The sequence below is a fragment of the Pelophylax lessonae genome (genome assembly GCF_965119305.1).
Source record: "Pelophylax lessonae genome assembly, contig: HAP1_SCAFFOLD_57, whole genome shotgun sequence".
In the NCBI taxonomy this organism is placed as follows: Eukaryota; Metazoa; Chordata; class Amphibia; order Anura; family Ranidae; genus Pelophylax; species Pelophylax lessonae.
In genome coordinates, this window is record NW_028120142.1 from 272,259 (window position 1) to 299,050 (window position 26,792).

The window sequence follows — 26,792 nt, forward strand, 5'->3', positions numbered from 1 at the left end:
GGGCATCAGGTGTTTTCCCCGGTTTGGGTAGGGTAATTATCACAGCGTCCAGCATTTCCCTGGGGAAGGAACCTGTAGAGATTGCCTCATTAAACACTCTAGCTAGATGAGGGGCCAGGCTATGAGGGAATGTCTTATAATATTCGACAGAGAAGCCGTCTATCCCCGGCGATTTGTGGAGAGGGAGCGATTTAATCACTGAAAGAATTTCGTCCTGCGTTATAGGGGAATTCAACTCCTGAAGCACAGATGAGTCCAGACTAGGAAGGTGAAGGGCGTCTAAGAACTGCTGTATAGCAGCCCTGGTGGGCATCGAGTCAGGGTCAGAGTCCGCTAGGTTGTAAAGAGACTCATAGTAGTCCTTAAATACTGCGGCAATGTCTGTGGGATTAGAGACTACCTTATTCGTCCTATGGTGCTTAATATGCGGGATACGTGCCTTTATGTGTCGCTGTTTTAATTGGGAAGCCAAAAGTTTCCCCGCCTTATTACCATTGGAATACCAGGACAACCGCATCCTTTTAAAATGAAAGTCATACTCTGCAGTCAGTATGTTCCCGAGTTCTAACCTTAGGGTTGTCAATTTTTTTACAGTAGTATCTAGTCATTTCCCAATTGGGTCGTTTTGTGCTGCCTCTCTAAATCGTTAATGTCGTTTTGCAGTCCCTGTATGCGGCGGGTTTTATCCCTCCGCACCTTAGCCGTTTGCTGTATAAGGAGGCCCCTAGCCACAGCCTTGTGAGCACATCGGCCTGAGGAAGGAGCGCATGCTCGGCCTGAGGAAGGAGAGCATGCTCCGATAACGCGTCGCCGTAGCATCCCGCATCACCGCCAGGAGTGACTTCAGGATCCCAGGACCCACGAGTGCCAGCGTTCCACCAGTTGACAAGGAGCCCACGGACACCACCGAGGCCATCCCTGTACACACGGAGGAACCCCCTGCCGCTCTCACCGGGATCCACTGCCTCCACCACCAGGACCCCCTCCAGTGATGCTCCTGATGATCAACATTACTTGACTAACTGCATCTTATTCACCGACTAAATGTGAGTGTAATACTGCTGCACATACTTCAATAAATGTCTTGCTGCACTTAGAAGGCGCTGCGCTGTCTTCCCTTTTGTGAGCACATCAGACCGTGGCAGGGGAACATGAGCCGTCAGCGTTGAATTCAAAGTATTCCGTCACCCTCTTATGTAGGTCCTTGCTGTATTGTGGGTGAGACAACACATAGGTGTTGTTTCTCCACAATGGTCGATGAACGGTGGTAGGTCGTTTGTCCAAGCCCAACGTGATCGGTGCATGGTCCGACCATGTGATGGAGTGGATACAGGCATTGGAGACCTTTTGAAGAGTGAATTTATCCGTCAGAAAAAAATCTATTCTGGAATACTTGGCGTGTACCGCCGAGAAAAAAGAGTAGTCGCGCTCAGTGGTGTGGAGACACCTCCAGGGGTCATACAGGCCCTCCCCATAACAGAAAGGTCCTATGTTTGGCCTTTGTCTCCGCCCCACTGAGGAGCAATCAATATCGCAGAAACCACCTCTTGTGGTAGAGAATTCCACAATCTTGTAGCCCTAACAGTAAAGAACCCTCCTCGTTGCCTGAGGTTAAAACGCTTCTCCTCTAATCGCATGGTATGCCCTCTTGTCCTCATGCAATCCATTCGAATGAACAGCTTTTTTTCTAAGCTGAGATCCCCATTGAGAAATGTATAAATTGCTATCATGTCCCCCCTCAGGCGTCTCTTCTCCAGGGAGAATAAATTGAGCTATTGCAGCCGCTCTTCATAGTTAAGGTCCTCCAATCCCCTAATCAGTTTAGTTGCCCTTCTCTGGACTCTCTCCAGCTCCAACACATCCCTCCTGAGGACAGGCGACCAGAACTGGACAGAATACTCCAGATGCGGTCGGACCAGAGTTTTATAAAGTGGAAGGATTATAGTCTTATCTCTGGAATACATCCCTTTCTTTATGCATGCTAATATTCTGCTGGCTTTGGCAGCTGCCGCTTGACATTGCATGCTGTTGCCTAATCTATCATCAACCAAGACTCCCAGATCCTTCTCCATGTTTGATTCCCCCAAGGGTTCCCCTCCTAACGTGTATTGCGTTTTAGTTGCCCAATGAAACAGTGCATTGAGGTCAGCTTGTAAGTTGGAGACATCCTGTAAATAAGTTATTCCACCACAAAGCTTGGTGCTATCTGCAAAGTAAGAGTCCTCGCACTGAACCTTGGGGTACACCACTGATGACCTTAGACCATTCAGAGTAAGAATCATTAACCACTACTCTCTGAATTCTATCTTTTAGCCAATTTTCTATCCATTTGCAAACTGATCTTTCCAAGCCTGTAGACTTTACCTTACACATTAGCCGTGTGTGGGGAACTGTGTCAAATTCTTTTGCAAAATCCAAGTATACCACGTCCCCCAGCCTCCCCTCTGTCCAAGTATACCACGTCCACAGCCACCCCTCTGTCCAAGGTTTTACTTACCTCCTCATAAAAAGATATCATGTTTGTTTGACAACTTCTGTCTTTCATGACTCTATGCTGTGTGTTGCTTAAAATATTTTTTTCCAGCAAGAACTCATCCATGCGGTCTTTTATTAAACTCTCCAGTATCTTCCCGACTATAGAAGTTAAACTAACAGGTCTATAGTTACTTAGCAAAGACTTTGATCCCTTTTTAAATATAAGCACCACATTGGCCCTACGCCAATCCAGTGGTACTATTCCAGTCCTTAACGAGTCCCTAAAAATTAGAAACAAAGGCTTCGAAATTAAAGTGCTCAATTATTTTAGGATGCGTGGGTGGATGCCATCTGGCCCAGGCACTTTATCCACCCTTATTCTGTCCAAATATTTATGGACCATATCACTTTTGAGCCATTGTGGATCATTTGGGGCTGTGTCACTACCATCCTCATTATGGTCATGAGCTCCCCCATGCTCCTTTGTGTATACAGAGCTGAAGAAATTATTTAATACATTCACCTTCTCTTTGTCCCTAGTCACCCACTCTGGATAATTTTGTAAAGGGCCTACATGCTCAGACCTAACCTTTTTACTATTAATATATTTGAAGAATTTTTTGGGGTCTGTCCTACTATCTTTTGCAATCTGTCATTTATTTTGAATTTTTGCATCCTTGATTTACTTTTTACATATTCTGTTATATTCTTTGTAACAATTAAACAATGATAGTGTTCCTTCATTTTTATATTTTTTAAAAGCCCTTTTCTTTTTATTTATAGATTTTTAACTTTGGCCGTGAGCCACATTGGTTTTATTTTTAGACTTTTAAACGTATTTCCCATGGGAATATACTTTGCAGTGAGTTTGCATAAAGTCTTTTTGAAAATTTCCCATTTCTGTTCTGTGCTCATCTATGCCAATAATGCCTCCCAGTCTAAATCCCGGAGAGCAGCCCTCATCCTTGGAAAATTTGCTCTCTTAAAGTTAAGTGTTTTTGTATTTCCTGTACGCGTTTTTTTGCTTACAGCTAACATTAAATGAAATTATATTATAGTCACTGCTACCCAGATGTTCTTTTCTCTGAACATTATTAATAAGCTCTGCATGGTTTGAGATTACCAGGTCCAACAGAGCATCATTTCTAGTGGGGGGCCTCAATAAATTGTACCATATAATTGTCTTGTAATAGGTTTAAAAATGTTTGCCCTTTAACTGTTCCAGCAGTGCCATTACTCCAGTCAATGTCTAGGTAGGTAAAATCCCCCATTATTAACACTGTCCCAGCACTTGCAGCCCTTTCTTTCTGTGCTAGGAGCTGAGTCTCCACCTCCTCATTAATACTGGGAGGTCTATAACAAACTCCAATAAAAATCTTTGTATTACGCACACCCATGTACATTTCAACCCATACTGCTTCAGACTCAGCACCTTTTCATATACTTTTTATGTTCTGATGAAGATGAAGTTTACATTTTTAATAAAACTGCTTAAATATTCTCCATTGTTGATATTTTTTTTAAATAAAACTGGCCAGTGTCTCTCCTGTTATAAAATTTTGTCCTAGTAAAACTGCTTAACCACTTCAGCTCCGGAAGGGTTTACCCCCTTAATGACCAGGCCATTTTTAGCGATTCGGCACTGCGTTACTTTAATGAAAAACTGTGCGGTCGTGCAACACTGTACCCAAATACAATTGATGTCTTTTTTTTCCCACAAATAGAGCTTTCATTTGGTAGTATTTGATCACCTCTGCAGTATTTAGATTTTACGCTATAAACAAAAAAAAGAACGACAATTTTGAAAAAAAACACCATATTTTTATTTTCTGCTATAAAACATTCGAAATAAAAATGTTGTAAAAATCTATTTTTTTATCAGTTTAGGCCAATTTGTATTCCACTACATATTTTTGGTAAAAAAAAAATCCCAAAAAGCATATTTTAATTGGTTTGCACAAAAGCTATAGCGTTTACAAACTACGAGATAGATTTTTGGAATTTTTATTTATCTTTTTGTTTTTATTAGTAATGGCGGTGATCAGCAATTTTTAGTGGGACTGCGACATTGCGGCGGACAGATCAGGCCCCTAACTGACATTTTTTAGACTTTTTGGGGACCAGTGACATTAGTACAGTAATCCATGCTAAATATTATGCACTGTTACTCTATAAATGATACTAGCAGGGAAGGGGTTAACACTGGGGGTGATCAAAGGGTAATGTGTACCTAAATGTGATTACAAATGTGTATTGGAAGGGTTCTGATCTCTCTCTGCCTGTCTGACAGGAGACTCGCCTGCTTTGTTTACATAGGCAGGCGGGTTTTCTGTCAGTTTATCTGACAATCGCGGGAGGCCATCGGCGCCGCTCCTATCGTGGTCCTACTCCACCTGTGTTTAGACACCTCGCGCAAAAAAAATCATGTAGTACTATGTGATTTTGCACAGCCGTGCCGCAGTAATACTACGGTGGGCGGTCGGCAAGAGGTTAAATACTGATTATTTCTTTTTTTTTATATAACCAAATTTTTATTGAGTTTTTGCAAGAAGGTTATGTACAAACATTGTAGTAGCACAATAAAGAAGAAAAAAATATCGCATTGGTCACAGATTAGGAACAAGAAACATGAACATAATATCAGATTGAGTCTAGGCACTACAAGTGGACCTAGCCGGCGACACATGAGTATTGAGTTTCCACCATGTGAAGTCCAAACGTTAAGGTACACCGGGCTCCGACTACCCCACTTGGGAACCAACTGTAGTCAGGACCGGGTACAACAAGGGGAGTATTATAGTTTAGGTTCATCAGTGATTAACTTGTGTTAGGCCAATCAGTGGAGGGGCTACGTGAGGAGGAAACCGTGTACCGGCAAGGTTCCACAAAAAGGAAGGAAGAAAGAAAAAACAAATAGGAAAACATTTTGACAAGCAGGTGGACACCAAATATAGAAAGTGTGGGAGTGTCCCCAGTCCGTGGGAATGCATTGTATTTCCCAAACAGAATAGAGTTGGGGTGATGTAGGTTATCTGGGGTGGAGTTCAGGAATCAGTTAGATCGAGTCCGGTAGAGGTTCATAGGCTATCACTCCTATTATCAGAGAGCCAAGGTGCCCAGTGCTTGTAGAAGAAGGCGGTGGTGAACTTGGCTTTGGCAAAGACAAATTCCATTCGGATGTGATTGTTTAGTAAGAGATTGGTATCCGCTAGCGTAGGAGGTTTCGGTGATTTCCAGGCTCTCGCCAGTGCGAGACGAGCTGCTATGAGGACATGGGTAGCCAGGATTTTGACGCAAGAGGGCCATGTAGGAATTGAGAGACCCAGGAGGAGATCCAAAGGGGATAGTGGGGAGGATATGTTGCACAGGGAAGAGAGAAATGCTGAGATTGAGTTCCAGAAAGGTTTGATATGCGTGCAGTCCCACCAGATATGTTGAAGTGATCCTATTGACAACCTCGCCAGCATAACGGAGACAAGGTGGGGTATATAGTTGCCAGTCTAGAGGGGGTAAAGTACCATTTGTGGAATAGCTTTTGTAGAGATTCCCAATGGGATATGCCCTTGAAGCTTTTAATGGTAGGAGCATTGCACAATGCCACACGTTTGGGAGTGGTGAACTGGGAACTGTCGAAGACCAAAAGTCCATAGATGAAGAGGGTGCATTTTGTGTAGACTGCAGGAGCGTAGTATATATGAGGGATATGCCTTTAACTGCAGGTTTGGGAGTATCATAAAATTTCAGTGTCGTATCCATTATGGATGGTTCAGACGTCAGATGAATGTTGGAGAGGATTGAACGTATCCTTAGGTATGGGAAAAGGGATTTGGACGGCAAATCAAATGATTATTGGAGATCATGGAATGGTTGTATGCCAGACATTGAGAGAATTTGGTTTAAGTTATGTATGCCTTTGGCAGACCTTGTAAAGATGGGGGGGTCCGGGATATCAGTTCCAGAGCTGATATAGGAAGATGTGCGAGTATAGATTGTGGTAGGCCTTTTGTAGACTGAGTTGTGGCTAGCCAAACCCTTGTTGCTGTATCGATCAATTCGTTTTTAGGAATGGGTCAGAGGTGATGCCAGAAGTCTAAACCCGTGCACTCTGGAAGGAGTAAAGATTCATGATGGCAGTGAGGAAAGGGCCTGATAATCCGAATTTGTAGAGGACTGCTTCCATATATTTCCAGTGGACCCTGTCGAACGCCTTCTCTGCATCCAGGGAAAGAAAGAGAGAAGGCGCTCGACAGTGCTTCACATGTAGGATAAGGTCGAGAGACGGCGGGTGCCATCCACAGCCTGCCTACCTGGGATAAAACCCACTTGATTTGGGTTAATGAGTTGGGGAAGAATTGCAGAGAGGCGTTGTGCTATCAATTTCGCATATAATTTGGTGTCTGTGTTCAACAGGGAAATTGGATGATAGTTAGCAGGACTATCAGGGGATTTACCTGGTTTGGGGAGGGTGATTATCAAGGCTTCAAGTGATTCTTTAGGCATAGTGCCAGTGGAAAGATAGTGGTTGAAAGCTTTGCAGAGTTGTGAAGTGAGTTGGGGGGCGAAATTCTTATAGTATTTGTTAGAATATCCATCCGGGCCTGGTGCTTTGTGGAGGAGGAGTGATTTAATAGCTGCCAGAATTTCTGTCTGGGAGAAATGAGCGGATAAGGCTTCCAATTGTGTAGGTGATATCCATGGTAGCTGGACAGATGATAGAAAGTGGGAGATATCTGCTGTCGAGGGGGGAGGGGAGGGATCTGTATCTTTCAAGTTGTATAATTTGGCATAGAAAGCGCTAAATTCGTTAGCAATGTCTAGGGGGTTGCGCAAGCGGTCACCCGTGGAATTTGTGAGGTATTGAATTTTAGTTTTGGCTGCCTGTCTTTTGGACATTTTGGCCAGGAAGGCGCCTGCTTTATTGGCAGAGGAATAGAACTGCAGTTTAAGGCGTTTAATGTACAGGTCAAAATTTTGATAGAGGTGGCTACTGAGTTGGGATCGAGCAGTTTTCAGTTCAGCGTGTGATGTCGGATACATTTTGTCTGTGGGCTTTTTCCAGATCTCTAATACAGGTAAGAAGGGAATTTGTGGTGGCTAGGCGTTTTTTGCGTTCCTGGGCCCCTAATTTGATGAACAAACCTTGTAGGAAGGCTTTATGCGCATTCCAGGTGATGGAATGATCATGTACAGAATCACTGTTTAATTCAAAAAAAGTCTCAATCTCAGATGAATCTCAGATTCATATGCGGGATTCGTGAGTAAAGAGGAATTCAGCCTCCATGTAGTGTGTGGTGGCGAGGCACCCCGTTCTAGAATTTTGAGGGAAATCGTTGCGTGGTCTGACCACGTAATAGAACCAATAGTGGCTTCTGTGACTAATTGCAAGGTGTGTTTATCGGTCAGAAAAAGGTTGATTCGAGTTAAGACTGCTGAGGGTGAGAGAAAAACGTGTAGTCCCGTTTGTCACCATGGAGGCATCTCCATGGATCATACATGTCCTCATTTGTCAGAAGGGCAGCAAGGGCCGAGGGTCTGCATTTAATGGGGTTGGAAGTGTCTAGATTGGTATCCACAATGTCATTAAAGTCGCCACGATGCGCGGCAGCTCCGACATGGCGCCTTAGCCCGGAGCTCCGCGCCTCCCCGGTCTCCTGAGAGCCCCAGCACCGGCATCACAGCGCACTACACCTCATGACCGGCACCATCGACTGCCCCTTCCTCCGGCGGACCTTCATTAGATGTCAGCAGGCCACCTCAGAGAGGTATCCCGCCGTCTTTTCTTCACCTCACCAGAGCGGGACACACTTAAAATGGTGGCCGCGCCTCACATCTCCTCAGATGACCGCGGCCAGCCGGAGGTAGGCGACTTTCCTATTTACCCTATGGACTCTATGGACATAGGAACTCATGAGAAAGAACAGGGGTAGAAAGGATTTGAACATCCAAGGCCACAAGATTCAACTCTTTGCAGACCTCTCCCCCTTTTCCATTCAATGCCGCAGAGCATTTAAGCCGCTTACATTAGCACTATTTGCTAGGGCACTGAAATACTGGTGGTCCTTCCCCTTCCGCCTGAATTTCCACTTTCAGAACAAGACTCATAGTTTTACCAACTTCCAGGATGGCGAACACATGCTGATGCAAATGGGAATTATCACTAGGGACCCTGTCCCCCACCTCTTCTACCTCCAGGAGAGAATCTTCCAAGCGGCCTCCACCGATCAGCCCTGTCTCCCCGATATGGAACAAGCAGCAAACAAAGCGCTACCGGGATGTCAAGCCACCCTGATGCCTGCGGGGACCCTCCTACTACTCCTCTTCTAGGCTATTGGAGTTTACTCTTCTTCGCCTGATTTTGGGTCCTCGATGATCCCTGCCTTTACTTTTTGACCCCCTTTTTGGGTCCATGTTTGGACTGTTTTCTACGTTTTTCTTTTCCAGCGAACTAACTCTTTTATATTCTAGGTCATGGCTGGTGTTGACTATCTGCTACTTAGCTGGTAGCAGTTTTTTTGTGATGGGACCACTACTCATTACTTTTGAATGTTTTTAGTGCTATCTTGCTTATGGTCCCCTTCTCCTTCCTCCTACTACCTCTTAACGCTGCCCCTCCCTGTCCTCCCTCCTTCCCCGTCATTTCCCTGTCCCTCCACCCCTCCCTCTTCCCTTATTTTCCTTCCCTCCCAATCCATGGAGTCCTTCCCCACTCATTTACCCTGCTCCTATACTCCTCATGGTGTATACTGGGCAGTTGATCCCGCATTTTCAATAGCGGTGTCGTGGTGCCTTGATTTTGCTTTTTTTTTAAAGTATTTTATAGGAATGCTGGGCTGGGGCTCTTTGACCTGGGAGGTGTCATTGCGCCTCCTCCTGTTGGACGTAAGTTGGTTGCCTCTTGCCTCCCACAGGAATGTGCCCTGACTGGTTCAGGGCTCATCCGAACATCTGATGGGGGACTGTGGGCTCTGCCTGCGGTCACCTTATCTCTGCGCAAGAGCATGCTCTTGTGCCCTTCTTCTCCTTTGACTGTCCCCTTTGCTCTCTCTTTGTTCCTTTACTGGTCTCTTTTTCTTTTCAGTGGGTTCCTGCGGTCCGACCAGTTTGTTAATGCTCCTTCTTCTTTTGCCGCTGCTATGCCTGACCTCTCCCAGGGAAACCATTGGGAGTCTGCTACGAAGCTCACCCCAGCGCACTCTATGACAGCCCACCATGACGACTAATGTGAGTACGGTTTCCTCTCTACAGGTGGCATCACACAACACCCAGGGCTTAAATTCGCCGGTCAAACGTAGGAAGGCATTCCAACACTATCATTCCCAGGGACTGGGGGTTCTCCTGCTTCAGGAGACTCACTTTCCGGAGTCCTATCAACCTACATATGTCCATCACAAATACCCCTTTTATCTTGCCAATGCCCCCTCCAAGCAGAGAGGGGTCGCCATATTCTTTGCTAAATCCCTCTCCTTCTCCCATCTGCACATGGTTCTGGACCCCCACGGTCGTTTCATTTTAGTTAAAGGTCACATGCAAGGGGAGTTATACACATTTGTCTCCTATTATGCCCACAACCTGGGTCAGGCGAAATTCTTCACCGATATGTTTCTCACACTCTCTCCACATCTTGAGGGACGAGTTCTCATAGGGGGGGATTCCAATTTAGCCCTTGATTGCTCCCTTGATAAGTCTAATTCCTCTGGTGTTAGGCTTCGCCGCCCCCTCCAAACAGAGTCTACAAGTAGCCAGAACACTTCATTGGCTAGGCCTGATTGATATTTGGCGGGAACTGAACCCTTCTTCCCACGATTATACACATTTCTCTGCACCCCATCATACGTTTGCGCGTATAGATCACATTTTCATCCCCACAACTGACGTCCCTTCTGCACAGAAGTCTAAAATTAGAGATGTCCCTTGGTCGGAGCATTCCATGGTCTCTCTTCGGCTCTCCTTCTTCTGGCTTCCCCGTGGCCCTTCGCCTTGGAGAACCAATGAGTCCATCCTGAGCGACCCCGCTAGGTGTTCCATGATAGAGGCCGCACTCCGCAATTATTTTGCGCTTAATGATCTCCCTGACACGTCCCCCTCTACCCTCTGGGGGGCCCATAAGGCTGTTATCAGGGGTTACCTCATTCAATTGGGGGCAAAAATTAAAAAGGAAAGAATGGTCGACATTGCCCGCTTGGAGACTGAATACGCTCGCCTCCGTAGAGCCCATAAGCGATCCCCTAACCCTGCCTCGCTAGCATAACTGGATGCGGTCACGCTCTCACTGAACCTGGTCCTGACTTCCAGGGCAGAGAAGGCCCTGCGGTGGCAAACGGCTCGCTCTTACGCCGCTCGGGACAAATTGGGTACGAAACTAGCGCTAACTCTCCCCTAAATTTTGTGCGGTATCCATGCCTAAGATTAAGTCCCGCTCTGGCGTTCTATCAAGTAACCCCAACTCCATCATGGACTCTTTCCACTCCTTCTACTCCCGTCTTTACGCGGCCCCTACTCCCCATAAGGGGGATGATCCTGACTCGTTTTTGAACGAAGTTCCTCTTTCCCACCTATCGGCTTCCCATAGATCCCTTCTGGATGCCCCTATTGATGAACAGGAGGTACTGGGTGTTATTAAGACTCTTCGACCCAATTCTGCCCCAGGGCCTGACGGTTTTTCGAATTCTTACTACAAGACTTTTGTATCGGTCCTATCTCCTTATCTGGTTCGGTTCTTCAATGCCCTTAGGGGCGGTGCTAACCTTGAAGAAGTATCTAATAAAGCTTACATATCGGTTATCCCCAAGCCTGGGAAGGATCCCTCCGAGGTGGGCAATTATAGACCGATTTCGCTTATTAATAACGATCTTAAGATCCTGACGAAAATTTTGGCCAATCGTTTATCTAGCTTTATTGCCAAATACATTCATAAAGATCAGGTTGGATTCATCCCGGGTAGACAGGGACCTGACCAGATAAGGAGAGTGATTGATGTCATCTCTCCGTTAAATTTTAGGTGGGATGGTGGTCCTCCCCAACATGGTTTTCTCCTGTCCCTGGATCTACAAAAGGCCTTTGACTCCCTTTCCTGGCCGTTCCTCTTCTGCACCCTAGAACATTGGGGCTTTGGCCCCGCGTTCCTCACCACGCTTCGGGCCCTTTACTTTTATCCGGTCGCTCAGGTCCGGATGCAAGGTTACTATTCGGCGAATATACCCATCCGGAGGGGCACGAGACAGGGATGCCCCCTGTCCCCGCTCCTCTTTGCGGTGGCCCTAGAATCCCTGGCAACAGCTATCCGCCTCCACCCCGACATTCATGGTATACAGTGCGGACCCGCTACCCACAAATGCACGCTGTTTGCAGATGACATCATGCTATTTGTCACTTCCCAATTGATTTCTCTCCCCAATATCGTTTCCCTCCTAGACGCTTTCGGGGCGGCCTCAGGCCCGCGAGTCAATATGTCTAAGTCCCTGGCCCTTAATGTTACCCTCCCCTCCTCTCTTGTGGTTTGGCTGCAGGATCACTTCCCTTTCTCCTGGCACTAGGATTCCATCCCCTACTTAGGGGTGTCGTTAACCCCCATGATAGACAAACTTTATCCAACCAATTACCCACCCATGTTCCGACATTTGAAGCGGGAATTATCTGAATGGTCTCGCTTTCATATTTCCTGGATAGGGAAAGTCAATGCAGTTAAAATGACTCTTTTGCCGCGGATCCTCTATTTCTTCCGGTCTCTCCCGATCCCTGTGTGGAAATCCCATGTTCAGAGTCTACAAGGTCACATCTTTAAATTTATCTGGGGACAGAAGGGACATAGAATTAATAAACATACACTTCTACGCTCCAGGAAATAGGGGGGTTTGGGTGTCCCAGACCTCTGGAATAACTATCTAGCAGCACAACTAACACAGTTCTCCGTTATCTACTCCAGGGGTGGGAAGCCCGACTGGTGCAATATGGAACGTCAGGCTATTGATAAGCGGCATGGGTAACAGCTGGCGTCCAGGAAGGGCTTCCTGGATCGCCGATGCCGAGCCCGCCCCCAAGCCGCGCGCGCGTCATGCTGACGCGCAGCGTGGCGTGGGCGGGGCCGGCGCCTGCATTCCAACGGCACGGTGAGCAAAACCGGAAGTGCAGAGGCACTTCCGCTTTCAATTGGTCAGCGTCGGACAGGAGGAGACCTGGCGCTGGGTGGAAAGGACCAAAGGTATGCATCGCTAAATGCGCGATGTGTCTCACCGTGCCGGGATGGCCCTGCAATAGAGACATGAGTGGTCAAAACGATGGCTTGAATGCCTGAATCATATCATGATGTCAGATAACCCAATATGCCTCAAAAATTGGCCCAATGGGTTTGGATACTGACAATCAGAGATACTCACAGGATGGTATAATAATATATGTGTGTATGGGAATATATACATCGCCAAAGAGCACTCAACCAAATGTTTACAAACCAACACTACAAATAAATGACAACAAAGCAAACATTGGGGAGAGGAAAGAAATTAAGTTAGTAGAGCAAAAAAGAAAGCATAACAATGCAAGTATATATACCAAAATTGACATCAAACATAATACATTGGAGCAGAGAGAGCACATTTAAATATAGACACGAACATGATGTAAAACAGCAGTATATGCTTATTTAAGAAAATTAGGCAACATGAAACTCTGCTGTTAATCAGCACCTTGGGTGATAGGTGTAAACCAAATATGACAGGCATGGTGAAAGGAGGTGGGATCTTATGAACTAGATGATAGAGGGTTAAGTCTCCATGCCCCCGGAGTTAAACCCTTCGAGGAAGGGCTTGAAGGATAGTGTCCCATTCAAGCCAGGGGGTTCAGTGGCCTTAAGGTGGTATATCCACCTGAGCTCAAGTTGGAGGAGACTTTTGTTCCAGTCTCCTCCTCTGGGGCCCGGGTGGATGCGATCCAAGATTAGAAATTTAATCTTGGGCATTTTGCCAAAATGTACCGTGGCTACGTGCCGACCAAGCGGGAGGTCTGGGTCGGACCTCCTCATGCTCAAGATATGGCGGTAAGCCCGTTGCCAGAACTCCTGCTTGGTTTTGCCAATGTAGAAACACTGGCAATCGCACAGTAGAAGGTAGATAACGCCAATGGTGCGGCAGTTGGCAAAGTGTTTGGCTCTGTGGGTGGTCCCATTGGGTAATGTGGGGCTCCTTTGTGTCAACATGTAGCCGCAATATTTGCAGCTACCACACATAAAGGTCCCTTTGTACTTGCAGCAGGTGAGCGAGGTACTGTCCAGAAATTCACTGCGAACCAACCTTTCCTTTAGGGCAGGAGCTCTTTTAAAGGTAAAGTTGGGTGCGTCTGAGAGATATTGACTTAGAACTGGATCAGAGGACAAAAGGTGCCAATGTTTGGACACAATCTGCCTGATCTTGCAGTGTTGGTATGTGTAGGGAGTAATTATTCTCAGTTTGTCACTCGCATCTGAATTTTTGGCTGATGTAGGGGCCAATAGTTTGTTTCTGTCGCTAGATAGAGCACGTTTATAGGCTTTTTTGAGGGACTTTTTGGAGTAGCCTCTCCGTGACAACCGGTCTAGGAGTTCATCCGCAGCTATCTGAAAGGTTTTGAGATCTGAGCAGTTGCGCCTAAGCCGTAAGTATTGGCTAATAGGGATGGACCGGAGGAGGGGTGTTGGATGGAATGGTTTTATCTTCCTGTACAAGCACACAAAGTTAAGATTTGATTAACTCTGTAAGTACTCACAATCGATATACAGTATGTTTTGTGAATTATAAAAGCATTGTATTGAGTAGATTCCATTATTCATGGCACTCATGCTTATATTTTTGTATATTATCAGAGTACCGCTATGAACTACCCCTGAAGAAGGAGAAAGTAATATCTTCGAAACATGTATTAAGTTCTAGCTTCTGAGTCCTATTCTCATCTGCCGAATGCTTGTACATTGTTTTTATGCCAATACCTTATATTTTCTATTTTTGTATTAATAAAGCCACTTTCAAAATACATACCAGGTTTTCTATTTGATATGTGCCTTTAAAGTCCCATTTAGGGGAACCCCCTCTTTTTGCTACTTGGTCCTATAACCTTATCACATTGTACTTCTATGTTGAAGAAGAAGATGCCGCCTGTGGAGAAGTTCCGTCTGACTCAAATTTCACACTTTATTAATTCCCTCAAGTCCAAATCTCCTGCTCCCCTTCGGGTATCGTTTTATGAACAATGTTTTGAAACTAACTAAAGTCGCCACATAAAATAATTGGGTCTGATCTGAATGGTGCCAATTTGGTAAGCAGGTGAGAGTAGAATTTTTTGTGGGCTGTGTTGGGGGCGTACACATTCACTAGGATTATTAGAGTGTGCCCAAAGGTAGCGGATAATAATAGGTATCTACCCTTGTCGTCAACTTCACAGTGATGTAGAATAAATTTAATGGAATCGCGTATCGCAATCATTACTCCACTTTTTTTCTTTGGAGCGTTGGCAAAAAAGCAGTTAGAGAATTGTTTGTGGGAGCATTTCGGAGGTTTGGATTGTAGAAAGTGATTTTCTTGTACACATATAACATGTGCTTGGTGGGATAGGGCTTCCTTCCATAAAAGGTGTCTTTTAAACGGGGAATTTAGGCCCTTAGCATTAATAGGGGTGATATTGAGGGTCATGATGGATTCTGCAGGTGGATATGTGTGAATGGAAAAACGGGACTACTGGCTCCCACTCCCTCTAGAGAGGGAAACAGGAAGTATCAAGTTATGAGACACTTAACAGTCAAAAAAATAAATCAAGTAACATTTCACAACATTACCTATGCGATCAGGATTATAAGTAATGACTAGGCAATACAAATGTTGAGAGACAAAGAAACATATAACTGCCTCTATGACTTTGAATCAATGCAATAAACCAGTAGGAGGGAAACTGAAAAGTAAGACTACAAGAGCAACTAGCAAGTGTGCGTGACACACTGTACCCTGAGGGTGTGGGAAGAGTGGTGTATCAACGACCACGCCAGATACAGTAGTGGCATGGAAGATGTTGGAGAGGAAAGCCATCAACTTTTGTTCCTGTCAGGAGAGGGACCATGTTGAGGTGAAGACTTAGAATGAGACTTGCCACGGTGAGGAGTGAGAGGGGGAAGCGGCAGGAGACCCCAATTGGTCAACTTCTTGTATCTATCTTTAGGTTAAAAGATAGGGATCATTTGCTGCTGGTACGTTACAAGGAGTTTGGTGGGGAAACCCCATTTGTAGGTTATTTTCCTTTCTTGAAGGATGGACGTGATAGGGGTAAAAGCTCTACGCATCTCCATTGTGGCTGGCGATAGGTCGCTGAAAAGAGCCAGATCAGTGTATGGGGCTGGCAGGGGTTTCGTCACTCTAGCTGTGTGGAGGATTTGTTCTTTCACGTGGAAAAAAATAATCCTTGCCAGCACATCCCTGGGTACGTCAGCAGGTAGGTGAGAAGGTTTAGCAATGCGGTGGGCCCTGTCAATAAGTAAGTCGCGTGTGTCCAAGCGTGGAAGGAGCAAAGAGAACAGACGCTGTAAATACAGGGTCAGCTCATTTGGTTTGATGGATTCAGGGATATTTCTGAATTTTATATTTTTACACCTGGAGTGATCCTCCAGGTCTGCAAGTTTCATTTTTATACTGTGCAGCTCTTCTGCTCGGTAATCCTGAGTATCCAGCACTTCATTATGTGCCTTAGCATGCTCCTACACAGTGTCTTCCAGAGTGTCAGTCCTGACCTTCAGGCATTCAATTCTGTCCTGGACTTGTGATATGGACAATTGAAGCTCTCTGTGCAGTTCTTTCTGTAAGGTGAGTAGCATGGATTTAATAGCAGCCTCTGAAGCAGGAAGTGCTGCTAGGGCTGGGGCCCTGTCAATATCTGCATCTGTGGACCAGAACTGCTTCTTGGGATGTGAGCCTTTGTATGGAGATTGGGCAGGGGAGGAAGCGATCCTCTTACCTCTGTCAGATGCTTGTCCCATCGTGGGGAGGTCAGGAGCTGCTGTTGTGTCCATATCTCCAGCGTTGATGGATGAGGGAGGGTCACTTGATGGAGGAGACGCCGTGGAGCACTGTGTGTGTGCAGCGGAGGGGGATGCCCAGGTGTCTCTCCTGAGCGAGGATGCTCGGTGGGGTGATGTGCGGTTGCTGGCTGTGGCTGCTAGTGGCGGCGGATCCGGATCGTGGAGCGGAGTGCCTGGATCAAGCATCCATCTTGGTCCGCGACAGACCACGCCCCCCAAATACTGATTATTTCTTAATTAAACGCTGACTGAGGTCTCCATTTCTAAATGTGGTCTTGTAAAAGTACTTAAATATTGTGTAAAGGGTCAGTACAAAATTTGGCTGGCTTATTCCTTGGAAATCTTACTCTCTGTTGTTATTGTGTTGATTACCAGCTGCCTGATGTCTCTCTGTGAAACTGAATATATCTGTAGGTATATACATTACCTCATGTAAATACTGCAAAAAAATTACTGATATCATTTTCTATTTCCTTTACAGGTAAAAGTATTAAAGAAGAAATGTCACAGCTGAAGAATAACAGTGAGCATAAAAGGGTCATGGGTTGCTTTTTACCTTCCTGAATAAACAGCAGTAAAGTTTAGTAAAAATAAAGCAGATATCATACTGTGGAGGACCTGCATACATAATTCTAGTGGATAGAGGGGGTAGTGGAAGGAGATCCCTCATACATAATTCTGTGGAGGAAGGGTTAGTGAAAGGAGACTCTGCATACATAATTCTCTGGAATTATCTAGAGGAGGGTAGTTGTCTCTTATCTTGTTGGTGAGCCTGACGTGCGGAGAAAGGCCTCTCATACAGCTCTTGGCTTGAGGGCCACTGGTGGTGAGACAACAGCATGGTGGGGTAAGTGCCCCTATGATCTGTCCAGCAGTCTGTGCAGGTAGTAGCTGGGAAGGAAGCCATGAGTAGCTGACAGCAGGCAGATGAGACAGCAGGCAGATGTGCCAGCAGGATAGCTGGAAGCAGGCAGATTGGCTTGGCTGATGACAGACTGTGGATGCACAGCAAGAAGCAGGTGCTAGAAGATGCTGAGCTGGACTGAAGGAGCTGAAGCAGGCTGGAAGAGCTGGAAGCAGGGTCAGACGAGCCGGGTTGGTAACAGACGCACAGATCAGGCATATACGGCAGGAAGTAGCGTAGTCGGGTCAGTCGACAATGGATGCAGGATCAAGAGGTGCAGCAGGCAGAGACAGAATCCGAGGTGAACCCAGGGGTCAGGACAAGTAGCAGATAGGAATGGGTTGAAGCAAGCCGGGGTCAAGATCAGAGGTCAAACACAGGAATCAGGAATGCAGCAACATACACAGAACGCTGTAGACCAAATAGCAATTATCCAGTGCTGAAGCTCTGTTTCAATAGGCTGTTTGGCGCCAGCCTTGGTGACAGATGAGTGCTCGCAAATGCATGTTTGCTGACATCTGTTTGGCTCGTTCTTGATGATGGCAGCTCCACTATGAAGCCCATGGAGATAATTGTCCATGGCCTGTCTGGCACAGGCAAAGGTCTGAGCAGACCCCAGGCCTTGTTTCAGGTGCTCTTTTTTCAGGTAGAGGTAATGCATGCATTTACATAGCCCTTACAATTTTTCTCCAGATCAGGCCACCAGAATGTGCGCTGCTCTAATTCTACTGTCTTGCAGATTCTGAAGTGTCCTGCTAAGGGATGGTCATGACAGAAACCCAGTACTGTTACTTGAACAACTTCTGGGACAAAGATTTTTTTCTCCCTTCCAAAGAAGTCCCTCTTTTGTCTGTAAGGTGTCCCTGATAGGACTGCCGGTAACTGCAGATCCTTGCTTCAGCTGTGATACGAGATCAGTCTGTAGCAAGAGAAGGTTCCCTGCTGGCAGGATAGTATCTGGTGCTGGCAAGCCCTTAGTGTCCTCAAACATGCGTGATAATGCACCAGGCTTGACATTCTTTGACCTGAGTCTGTAGGTAATGTGGAAAGAGAACCTTGAAAAGAAGAGTGCCCATCGGGACTGGCGAGGTTTCTGACGTTTAGCAGTCCTCAGGGTACTCAAGGTTTTTTGTGATCTTTATAGATCAGTATTGGGTGAGCTGCCCCTTCTAACAGATATCTCCATGCAATGCATACTAGCTCATTATGCCTTTGTCTTACAGGTTTTGTTCTTTTTTCCCCCAAGGTTTACAACCTCTTTAAGAGTTTACACTAAGCATATAGCCATTTAATACTATATCTTCCTATATACCACAGCTGTGCCTTGCAAGCATGGAAATATTTGCTCCTGTGAGTCATCAAACATCAAGGAATATTCACTTATTTGAATTCTTTTCCATTCTCAGAAAAAAATATTGAAGACGAAATTATACAACTGCAGGCTAATAGTAAGTATTTTATTCTCCCTGAATTTTTTTTTTAACTTGCATTTGCAATTAGTTCTCATGAATAAAAAGAAGTAAAATCTAATGGAAAATGCATACATGATTCTGTGGAAGAGAAAGTAGTGGAAGGAGATGTTGCATAGGTATGTGGAGGAGATAGTGGAGGGAGACCCTGCTTCTATAATTTTTTGGAGGAGGAGGAGATAGTGGTAGGAGACCCTAAATACATAATTCTGTGGAGGAGAAGGGCAATGGAAGGAAATTCTGCATACATAATTCTTTGGAAAAGGAGGGTAGTGGAAGGAGACCCTGCATACATGATTATATAAATGGAGGAGGTTAGAGAAATAATATATCCTGCATACATATTTCTGTTGGTGACGAGGTAGTGAAAGGAGACCCAGCATACATAATTCTGTGGAGGAGGAGGTAATGGAAGGAGATCCTGCATACATAATTCTGAGGAGGTGGTAGTGGAAGGAGATTCTGCATACATAATTCTGTGGAGGAGGAGAGTAGTGTAAGGAGACCCTGCATACATAATTCTGTGGAGGAGGAGGTAGTGGAAGGAGACCCTGCATATATAATTTTGTGGAGGAGGTAGTGGAAGGTGATCCTGCATACATAAATCTATGGAGGTGAAGGGTAGAGGAAGGAGATCCTACATACATAATTATGTGGAGGAGGAGGGTAGTGGAAGGAAAGCCTGCATACATAAATCTGTGGAGGAGGAGGATAATGGAAGGAGGTTCTGCATACATAGGTCTGCGGAGGAGATAATGGAGGGAGACCTTACATACATAATTCTGTGGAGAAGGAGTGTAGTGGAAGGAGATTCTGCATACATAATGTTGTGAAGAAGGAGGTAGTGGAAGAAGATCCTGAGTACAAAAATCTGTAGATGAGGAAGATAGTAGAAGGAAATTCTGCATACATAATTCATTGGAGGAGGAGGATAGTGGAAAGATATCCTGCATAAATAATTGCTAGGAGGAGGAATGTAGTGAAAGGAAACATTGCATACATAATTCTGTGGAGGAGGAGGGTAGTGGAAGGAAATCCTACATATCTACCGTAATTCTGTGGAGGAGGATGGGGGTGGAAGGAGATTCTGCATACACGATTCTTTGGAGGAGCTGAATGTATTTTGGGGTGTCATTTCATATATAACCATAGCAGGTGTGAGCAATATATCCTTTAGTCACAACTTTGTGTAAAAAAAAAAAATAATAATAATTTTCCAGGAACTTGTGGCAAAATATAAAATATTCCATGGACTCACCATGCCTCTCAGCAAATAGCTTGGAGTGTCTACTTTGCAAAATGGGGTAATTTGGGGGGGGGGGTTGTGCTATCTTGAAGTTTCAGGGCCTCTGAAACTGTGACAGGTAGTGTGGAGGTGAAATGCACAATTTTCGCCATTAGAAAACGGGAGGTGGTGATTGGTTTTCGGGGTCTCGTACACAGCTAGGCTCCCAAAAAGTCTCACACATGTGGTATCCCTGTAATCAGGAGAAGCAGCAGAATGTATTTTGGGGTGTCATTCCACAAAAACCCATGGCATGTGTGAGCAATTTATCTTTTAGTGACAACTTTGTGTTAAAAAAAATAATAACAATTTTCCCAAAACTTGTGGCAAAATATAAATTATTCCATGGACTCACCATGCCTGTCAGCAAATAACTTGGGGTGTCTAATTTCCAAAATGGGGTAATTTGGGGTGGGGTTGTGGTATCTTGATATTGCAGGGCCTCCTAAACCGTAATAGGTAGTGAGAAAATGCAATGAAAAATGTACAACCTTTGGAATTCTGAAGGCAGTGATTGGTTTTCGGGGGCCTGTACACAGATAGGTTCCCAAAAAGTCTCACATATGTGGTATTCCTGTACTCAGGAGAAGCAGCAGAATATATTTTGGGGTGTAATTACACATTTATATAAGGCATACGTGAGCAATATATCATTTCAATGAAAAAACATGCCTCTCAGGACATTCCTTAGGATGTCTACTTTCCAAAAAGTGGTAATTTGGGGGGGTTGGAGGTTTGTACTGCCCTGCCATTTTATCATTTCATGAAATGAGATAGGCAGTCAGAAAGTAAAAGCTGCATAAATTCCAGTATATACACCATAGTTTGTAGAGGCTATAACTTTTGCGCAAACCAATAAAAATACATTTTTTTGGTCAAAGACATGTAGCTAAATACATTTTGGCCAAAATATATGACATACATTTAATATATTGGATATTTTTTAAAAGACAAAGTTGAAAATTTAATTTTATCTCAAAATCTTTGCTCTTTTTTAATTAATTTCGCAAAAAATAAAAAGTTCAGAGGTAATCAAATACCACCAAAAGAAAGCTCTGTTTGTAAGAAAAAAAGGACGTAAATTTCGTTTGGGTACAGCATTGCATGAGCACACAATTGTCAGTTTAAATCACGCAGTGCCAAGTTGAAAAAAGGGGCCTGGTCTTTGAGCAGCCAAATCCTCCGGGGCTTAAGTGGTTAAAGTGATTGTAAAGTCTTTTTTTTTTCAATAATAATAACAAACATGTTATACTTCCCTCCTCTGTGATGTTGGATTTGCACAGAGCAGCCCGGATCCTCCTCTTCTCAGGTCCCTCTGCTGTGCTCCTGGCCCCTCCCTCCTGGTGAGTGCACCTGAGCCGAGTCACAGCTCCCTGTGTCCATTTAGACATGGAGCTGTGGCCCCAGCCCCTCTCTCTCCTGATTGGCTGAATGACTTTGATTGATAGCAGCATAAGCCAATGGTGCTGGTGCTGTGTCTAAGCTAATCAGGAGGGAGAATCTCTGACAGCCAAGGCACTCGTGGACATTGCTGGACAGAGGTGGGGCTCAGGTAAGTATTAGGGAGGCTGAGGGGGGCTTCTGCACACAGAAGTCGTTTTATCTTAATGCAAAGAATGCATCAAGATTAAAAAAAAAACCTTCTGACTTTTCAACCACTTTAACTATTAGTTAATAAAATAGAAAAAAAATCAGCAGGAAAATTACAATTGAATGGAGAAGGAGAATATGGGGTTAATAAAGGGTTTAACAGAGGAACATTTAAATATTCATTTTTTACTTGTCAAGGTTGCTTTAACTCTCTTCACTTTGAGATTGAAGTTCATCCCTTTGATCGATAAATGGATAAACAGAAAGTTACAATGTTTCAATGTAACTTTCTGTATTCCCGTCTGAGCAATGTTGTTGATAAACATTGGCAGACAGGTTTTTTTTTGACAGCTCCTGCTTATTAATCACAGCTTCATTGCATTGTACTAAGACAGGGGAAATCCCGGGAGCAGAGCAGAAGGACGGGATATACTAGACACGCCCTGTGTATAATGATGACATGTTTTTGGGCATGTCTAGGATGTAGACATTATGTCAGTAGAATCTACTCCTGATGAAGTGAATGAATATTTAGGAAATGTGTAGGGATTTTTTATGTGCTTTGACTCTGACTACAATTACAGCAAATCAGCTTGTTGTTTTTATATTGACATGTCTTTATCTAATACAAATCTTTGAATTGTCTTTGTGTTGTGTTGTACCTCATATAAAGTCCCACGGGCACTTGAAATGTTTTAGTGTAAAATATGTGTAGCACTTAACCCATAAAAAAAGTGCATGTACCAAAAAAGACAACTCATATGTTCAACAAATAATGTCCACCAAATTAATAGTGATCACCAATAAGTCCATTGAAGAAAATATAGTCCCAATAAATGAATGCACACACAAAAATATATACATGTAAAAATGTCCCAGCGACTAGGTGTCGCTAAAAAAAACTTCCCAATGTAGCAAGTGTCAATATGTGGATGCTGCTCCGTATAGCGGCTTGAGAAACAAGTTTTAGTAAGAAGGGCTGCTTAGCAAATACAATTGGTCATCCAAACTAATGGATAGACCTCAGCTCACTTTAAGGAAGAAATGGCAGGATCCACTCGTTAAACTTCTCACCGGTGTGAGGGTGGAAGACTCTCAGAGGCAGGTGTTCAGAGATCATGTAAACTTATTTTGTGGCGGAGGTACATTGATGACATCCTCCTCCTATGGGATGGAGACACTGTCTCTCAATCTCAATAATAGGGGGATCAAACTTGATTATTCAAGTAGTAGTTCAGAACTGACGTTTCTCGATTTAAATCTGGTGGTCAATGGTGATCGATTGACTACCAACACACACTTAAAAGAAAACAATGGTTTTATACCAACTGATAGTTGCCATTATAACCCCTGGCTAAAAGGAGTCCCAAAAGGCCAATTTTTGTGCTTACGGCGTAATTGTACTTATCAGGATGATTTTCTCATACAGGCATCAGATCTGAGATTAAAATTCATTGATAAAGGATATGATGGCAACTTTCTTGATAAAACTATTAAGGAAGTTGTGGAGATTGATAGGAGGAACCTCTTACAACCTAGTGAATGCAGAAATATGAACAATAAATTCCTTCAAAAATACTTTTATTACATCCTTCTCCACACAGCATTACCTCATAAAAAATATAATTAGAAAACACTGGCCGATCATTGAGAATGATCGCATTCTTGGACCAATGCTCCCTGAAAAGCCAGCTGTAGTTTTTAGGGGTGTTCCTTCCTTGAGACACAAAATAGCACAAAACGTGATAGACCCACCAAGGCAACCCATCTTCTTTTCAGAAATGAAAGGTTATTATCCATGCCGTAGGTGCAATATTTGTGCTATCAATTCATTCAAGGGTAGGAAAATCGAGAAATTCCATTCTGAACAGACGGGTAAAGAGTATGATATAAAAACCTTTATTACATGCTCTACAAAAAATATTGTTTACCTTCTTTAATATAAATACGGAAAACAATACATTGGTCGCACCACAAGGGCCCTACAGGTTCGTTTAGGCGAGCATGTAGGGAAAATTAAAAAAGGATTCCCTGGCCATAGTGTGTCTAAACACTACGATATATGCCATCATAAAAATCACAAAGACACACTGTTTGTGGCCATTGATAAACACACGCCACATTGGAGAGGTTCTAACGCAAAGAGAGAGATATTACGGGCCGAAACACGATGGATATATTGTCTCAAAACACATGCCCCTTTTGGCTTAAATGTGGAATGGGACTTTAATTGTTTTATTAACAAAAGTTGATTTTTATTAATTCATTTTTAATTTTTAATTTTGTTTTGGGGAGCAGAGCACTGCGCCTTGAGTCCACCCTGTTGTGTGACAATAGCGAATGAATATTCGCTATTGCCACACTGATTCTCCTCCCGGTCAATCAGGAAGCAGGACCTGTTTCCCAATTGGCCAAAGGAGAAGGCATCCTATTGGTGGAGGAGGAGGGAGGAGACGGCCGCGAGAGAGGACATGGAGGAGACTGAGGGGACAGCTGTCGCCGCCTGTCAGTCCGGAGGAAGAAGGTAAGTAAACTGGCGCCCGGGAGGGGGGAATATGGTGTGGACTGGACTCTGGAGTGACGGGGGGGGGGCGTGACCAGGTCTGTCTGACGCCCCCCCCCCGACCGATGGAGCACCAGCCGCAAATGTGCAAATTTGCAAATGTGTGTCAACTAAACCCCTGTTCTTTGTACCAAGAGACAGGTTTTATTTGGTTGGTGACAGACTGGAGGGTGAATACATCAGACTGGGGGCTGGCTGACTTTCATGCACCTCTTACAATCCTTCAACCTCATTTTGTGTTGGGTTAGTAGATGTGCATCCCCACTGCAAGGGAGACGTTTCAGATTTCCCAGAGATGGACTTTAAACCTCTTTGAAATTTCAAGGTTGTCTTTTCTCACCCAGGACACAGTTCCTGCTGTCCCGCAGGCTGGATATCAATTGGTTCCAGATGCTACTATTTCCAAAAAACTTTGGAAACTTGGGAGAGGAGCCAGGAGGAATGTGCTAAGAAATACAGCATTCTTCTGATTTTGGAGAACAAGAAAGAATTGGTAATTATCTGAGCTCTGGATGCGGTGGTTCTGACAGGTGACATGTTCTCTTTACGTGTTGCAAACACAGAGTAGTTACAATGACATATTAAAACAGTGGAAGTGGAAGCAGGAGGTGGTGGTGACTGCAGATTATTTTTGGGGGGATGGGAGAGTCTCCTAGTGTAGTATGGGGGTATAGGGAAGCCCCCCTCTCTCTCACCCCTTCTCTCTCTCTCTCTCTCAACCCACTCCCCTCTCTCTCACCCCCCTTTGCCTCTCTCTCTCTCCCCCACCTCTTTCCCTCACCTCTCTCTTTTACACCCTGCTTTCTCTCTCACCTCCCTCTCTTTCTTTCACCTCCCCCCTCTCTCTCTCTCTCACATCCCTCTCTTTCTCCTTCCCTCGCTCTTTCTCACCCCACCTCTCTCTCTCTCTCTCAATCCGCCTGTCTCCCACCCCGCCTCTCTCTTAACCACCCTCTCTCTCCAGAGAGCCCACACAGCCACCAGAGGCCCCTCATAGTCACCAGAGATCCTGCATAGCCACCAGAGACCCCGCATAGCCACCAGAGACCCCCAATAGCCACCAGAGACCCCCCAATAGCCAATTGAGAAGAAAGGGTGGGACAACTTTAGATGGGGTGCCTGGTTTTAGTCTTGCCTAGGGCAGCTAAAAAAACAAAATACACCACTGAGGGGGCGGGGGTGTTCACATGCTTCTGTTGCCATGCACTTCTTGGCATCTGTGGCAAAAACTATCACTCATGTCATGTCTGGTGGGCAGAATTGCCACCAAATGTGATCCATTCAAGAAAATGGGGAAGGACTGCAGGCACCCTGCAACCAATTCCCCTCTCCCAACACAAGTCTCCTTTGCATGATATCACAGTGCCCAGGGCAGCTGCCTCTCCTGTCCACCTTTGTCCCTGCCCTGTGTATATTTGCTGTGCCCTGTCATGGCGGGAAAAGTGTTTCTTGTTACCCAGGATTTTCATTCAGGAAGGTTGAGGGGCTCCAGGGTTCTCTTTTTATACTGAGGAAACTGCAGTTTCCTCAGTGGTTGGTAAAACCTGGTTTGGGTCCTGGAGCCCAGAGGCTTCATAAAAACTTGGGTGGTAAGAAGCTTTCAATCCTGGATGAAGTCTCCAATCCTGGATCCAGGTTTCGTGGGCAATCAACACACTAATTGTTTATGTGTGTGCAGGGCATTTATTAGAGGGGTGGCAGAGAAATGCTAAAAATAATATTCTTTGAGGGAAACCCATTTGTTGGCTTGAACTTTGTTTTATTAAAAGTGGGCACCCAAACTTGAAAAATCAAAAGTCCCCATTTTGAAAGCATATATGCAAGTTATTGGCCTTAAAAAGGGTATGGGGACCCGGGTACTGCCTTGGGGAACATCTATCAATGCAAACATAGTGCCTGGGGGGTCCCCTTAGTCTGACTGTAAAGTGGCACATCTGTACCATGTGTAGAACCTGCTGCAGTAAAACTGACATTTAGAAAAAAAAAAAAAATGACATTTAAATTGCAATACAGTACCATTGCCAGCAAAACAAAATTTTAAAAGAAACAGCGTGGGGTTCCCCCAATGCATACAAGGCCCTTTGGGTCTGGTATGGATTTTAGGGGGGGGGCCCATGCCAAAAAAAAATAGTGTGCCCCCCCCCCCCCCCAAATAGACACCAGACCCTTAGCTGAGCATGCAGCCTGGCAAACCAGGAAGGGGGGGGGGTGGACAAGCAAGCCCCCCCCCTCCTGAACCATATCAGGCCACATGCCCTGAAAATGGGGGGTGCTTTGGGGCAGAGGGGCCACCCTAAAGCCCCTTGTCCCCATGTTGATCCATTCACCAAAAGGTGTCAAAAAGAAATATTGATTGATGATAGATCTTCATGGGGGGGGCATTGTTTTTTTATTTTTAATAAAGAAATTGTCAAAAACTGTGTGTTTTGGTATTTCTTTTTGATACTTTTTTGGTGAATTAATAGGGGGCACATGGG

The 26,792-nt window shown here is 44.8% G+C and overlaps 1 protein-coding gene across 1 annotated transcript in view; it reads left to right on the forward strand.

Annotated features, from left to right (window-relative positions):
* The first annotated feature begins 16,992 nt into the window (after positions 1-16,992).
* LOC309543479 (CD209 antigen-like protein A) overlaps positions 16,993-26,792 on the forward strand; it is a 106,524-nt gene continuing 96,724 nt past the window's right edge. The window contains exons 1-2 of the mRNA XM_082275959.1: positions 16,993-17,027; positions 24,660-24,808. Coding sequence (XP_082132085.1) covers positions 17,006-17,027; positions 24,660-24,808 — 171 coding nt within the window. The 5' untranslated portion in view covers positions 16,993-17,005. The remainder of the gene's footprint in view (positions 17,028-24,659; positions 24,809-26,792) is intronic.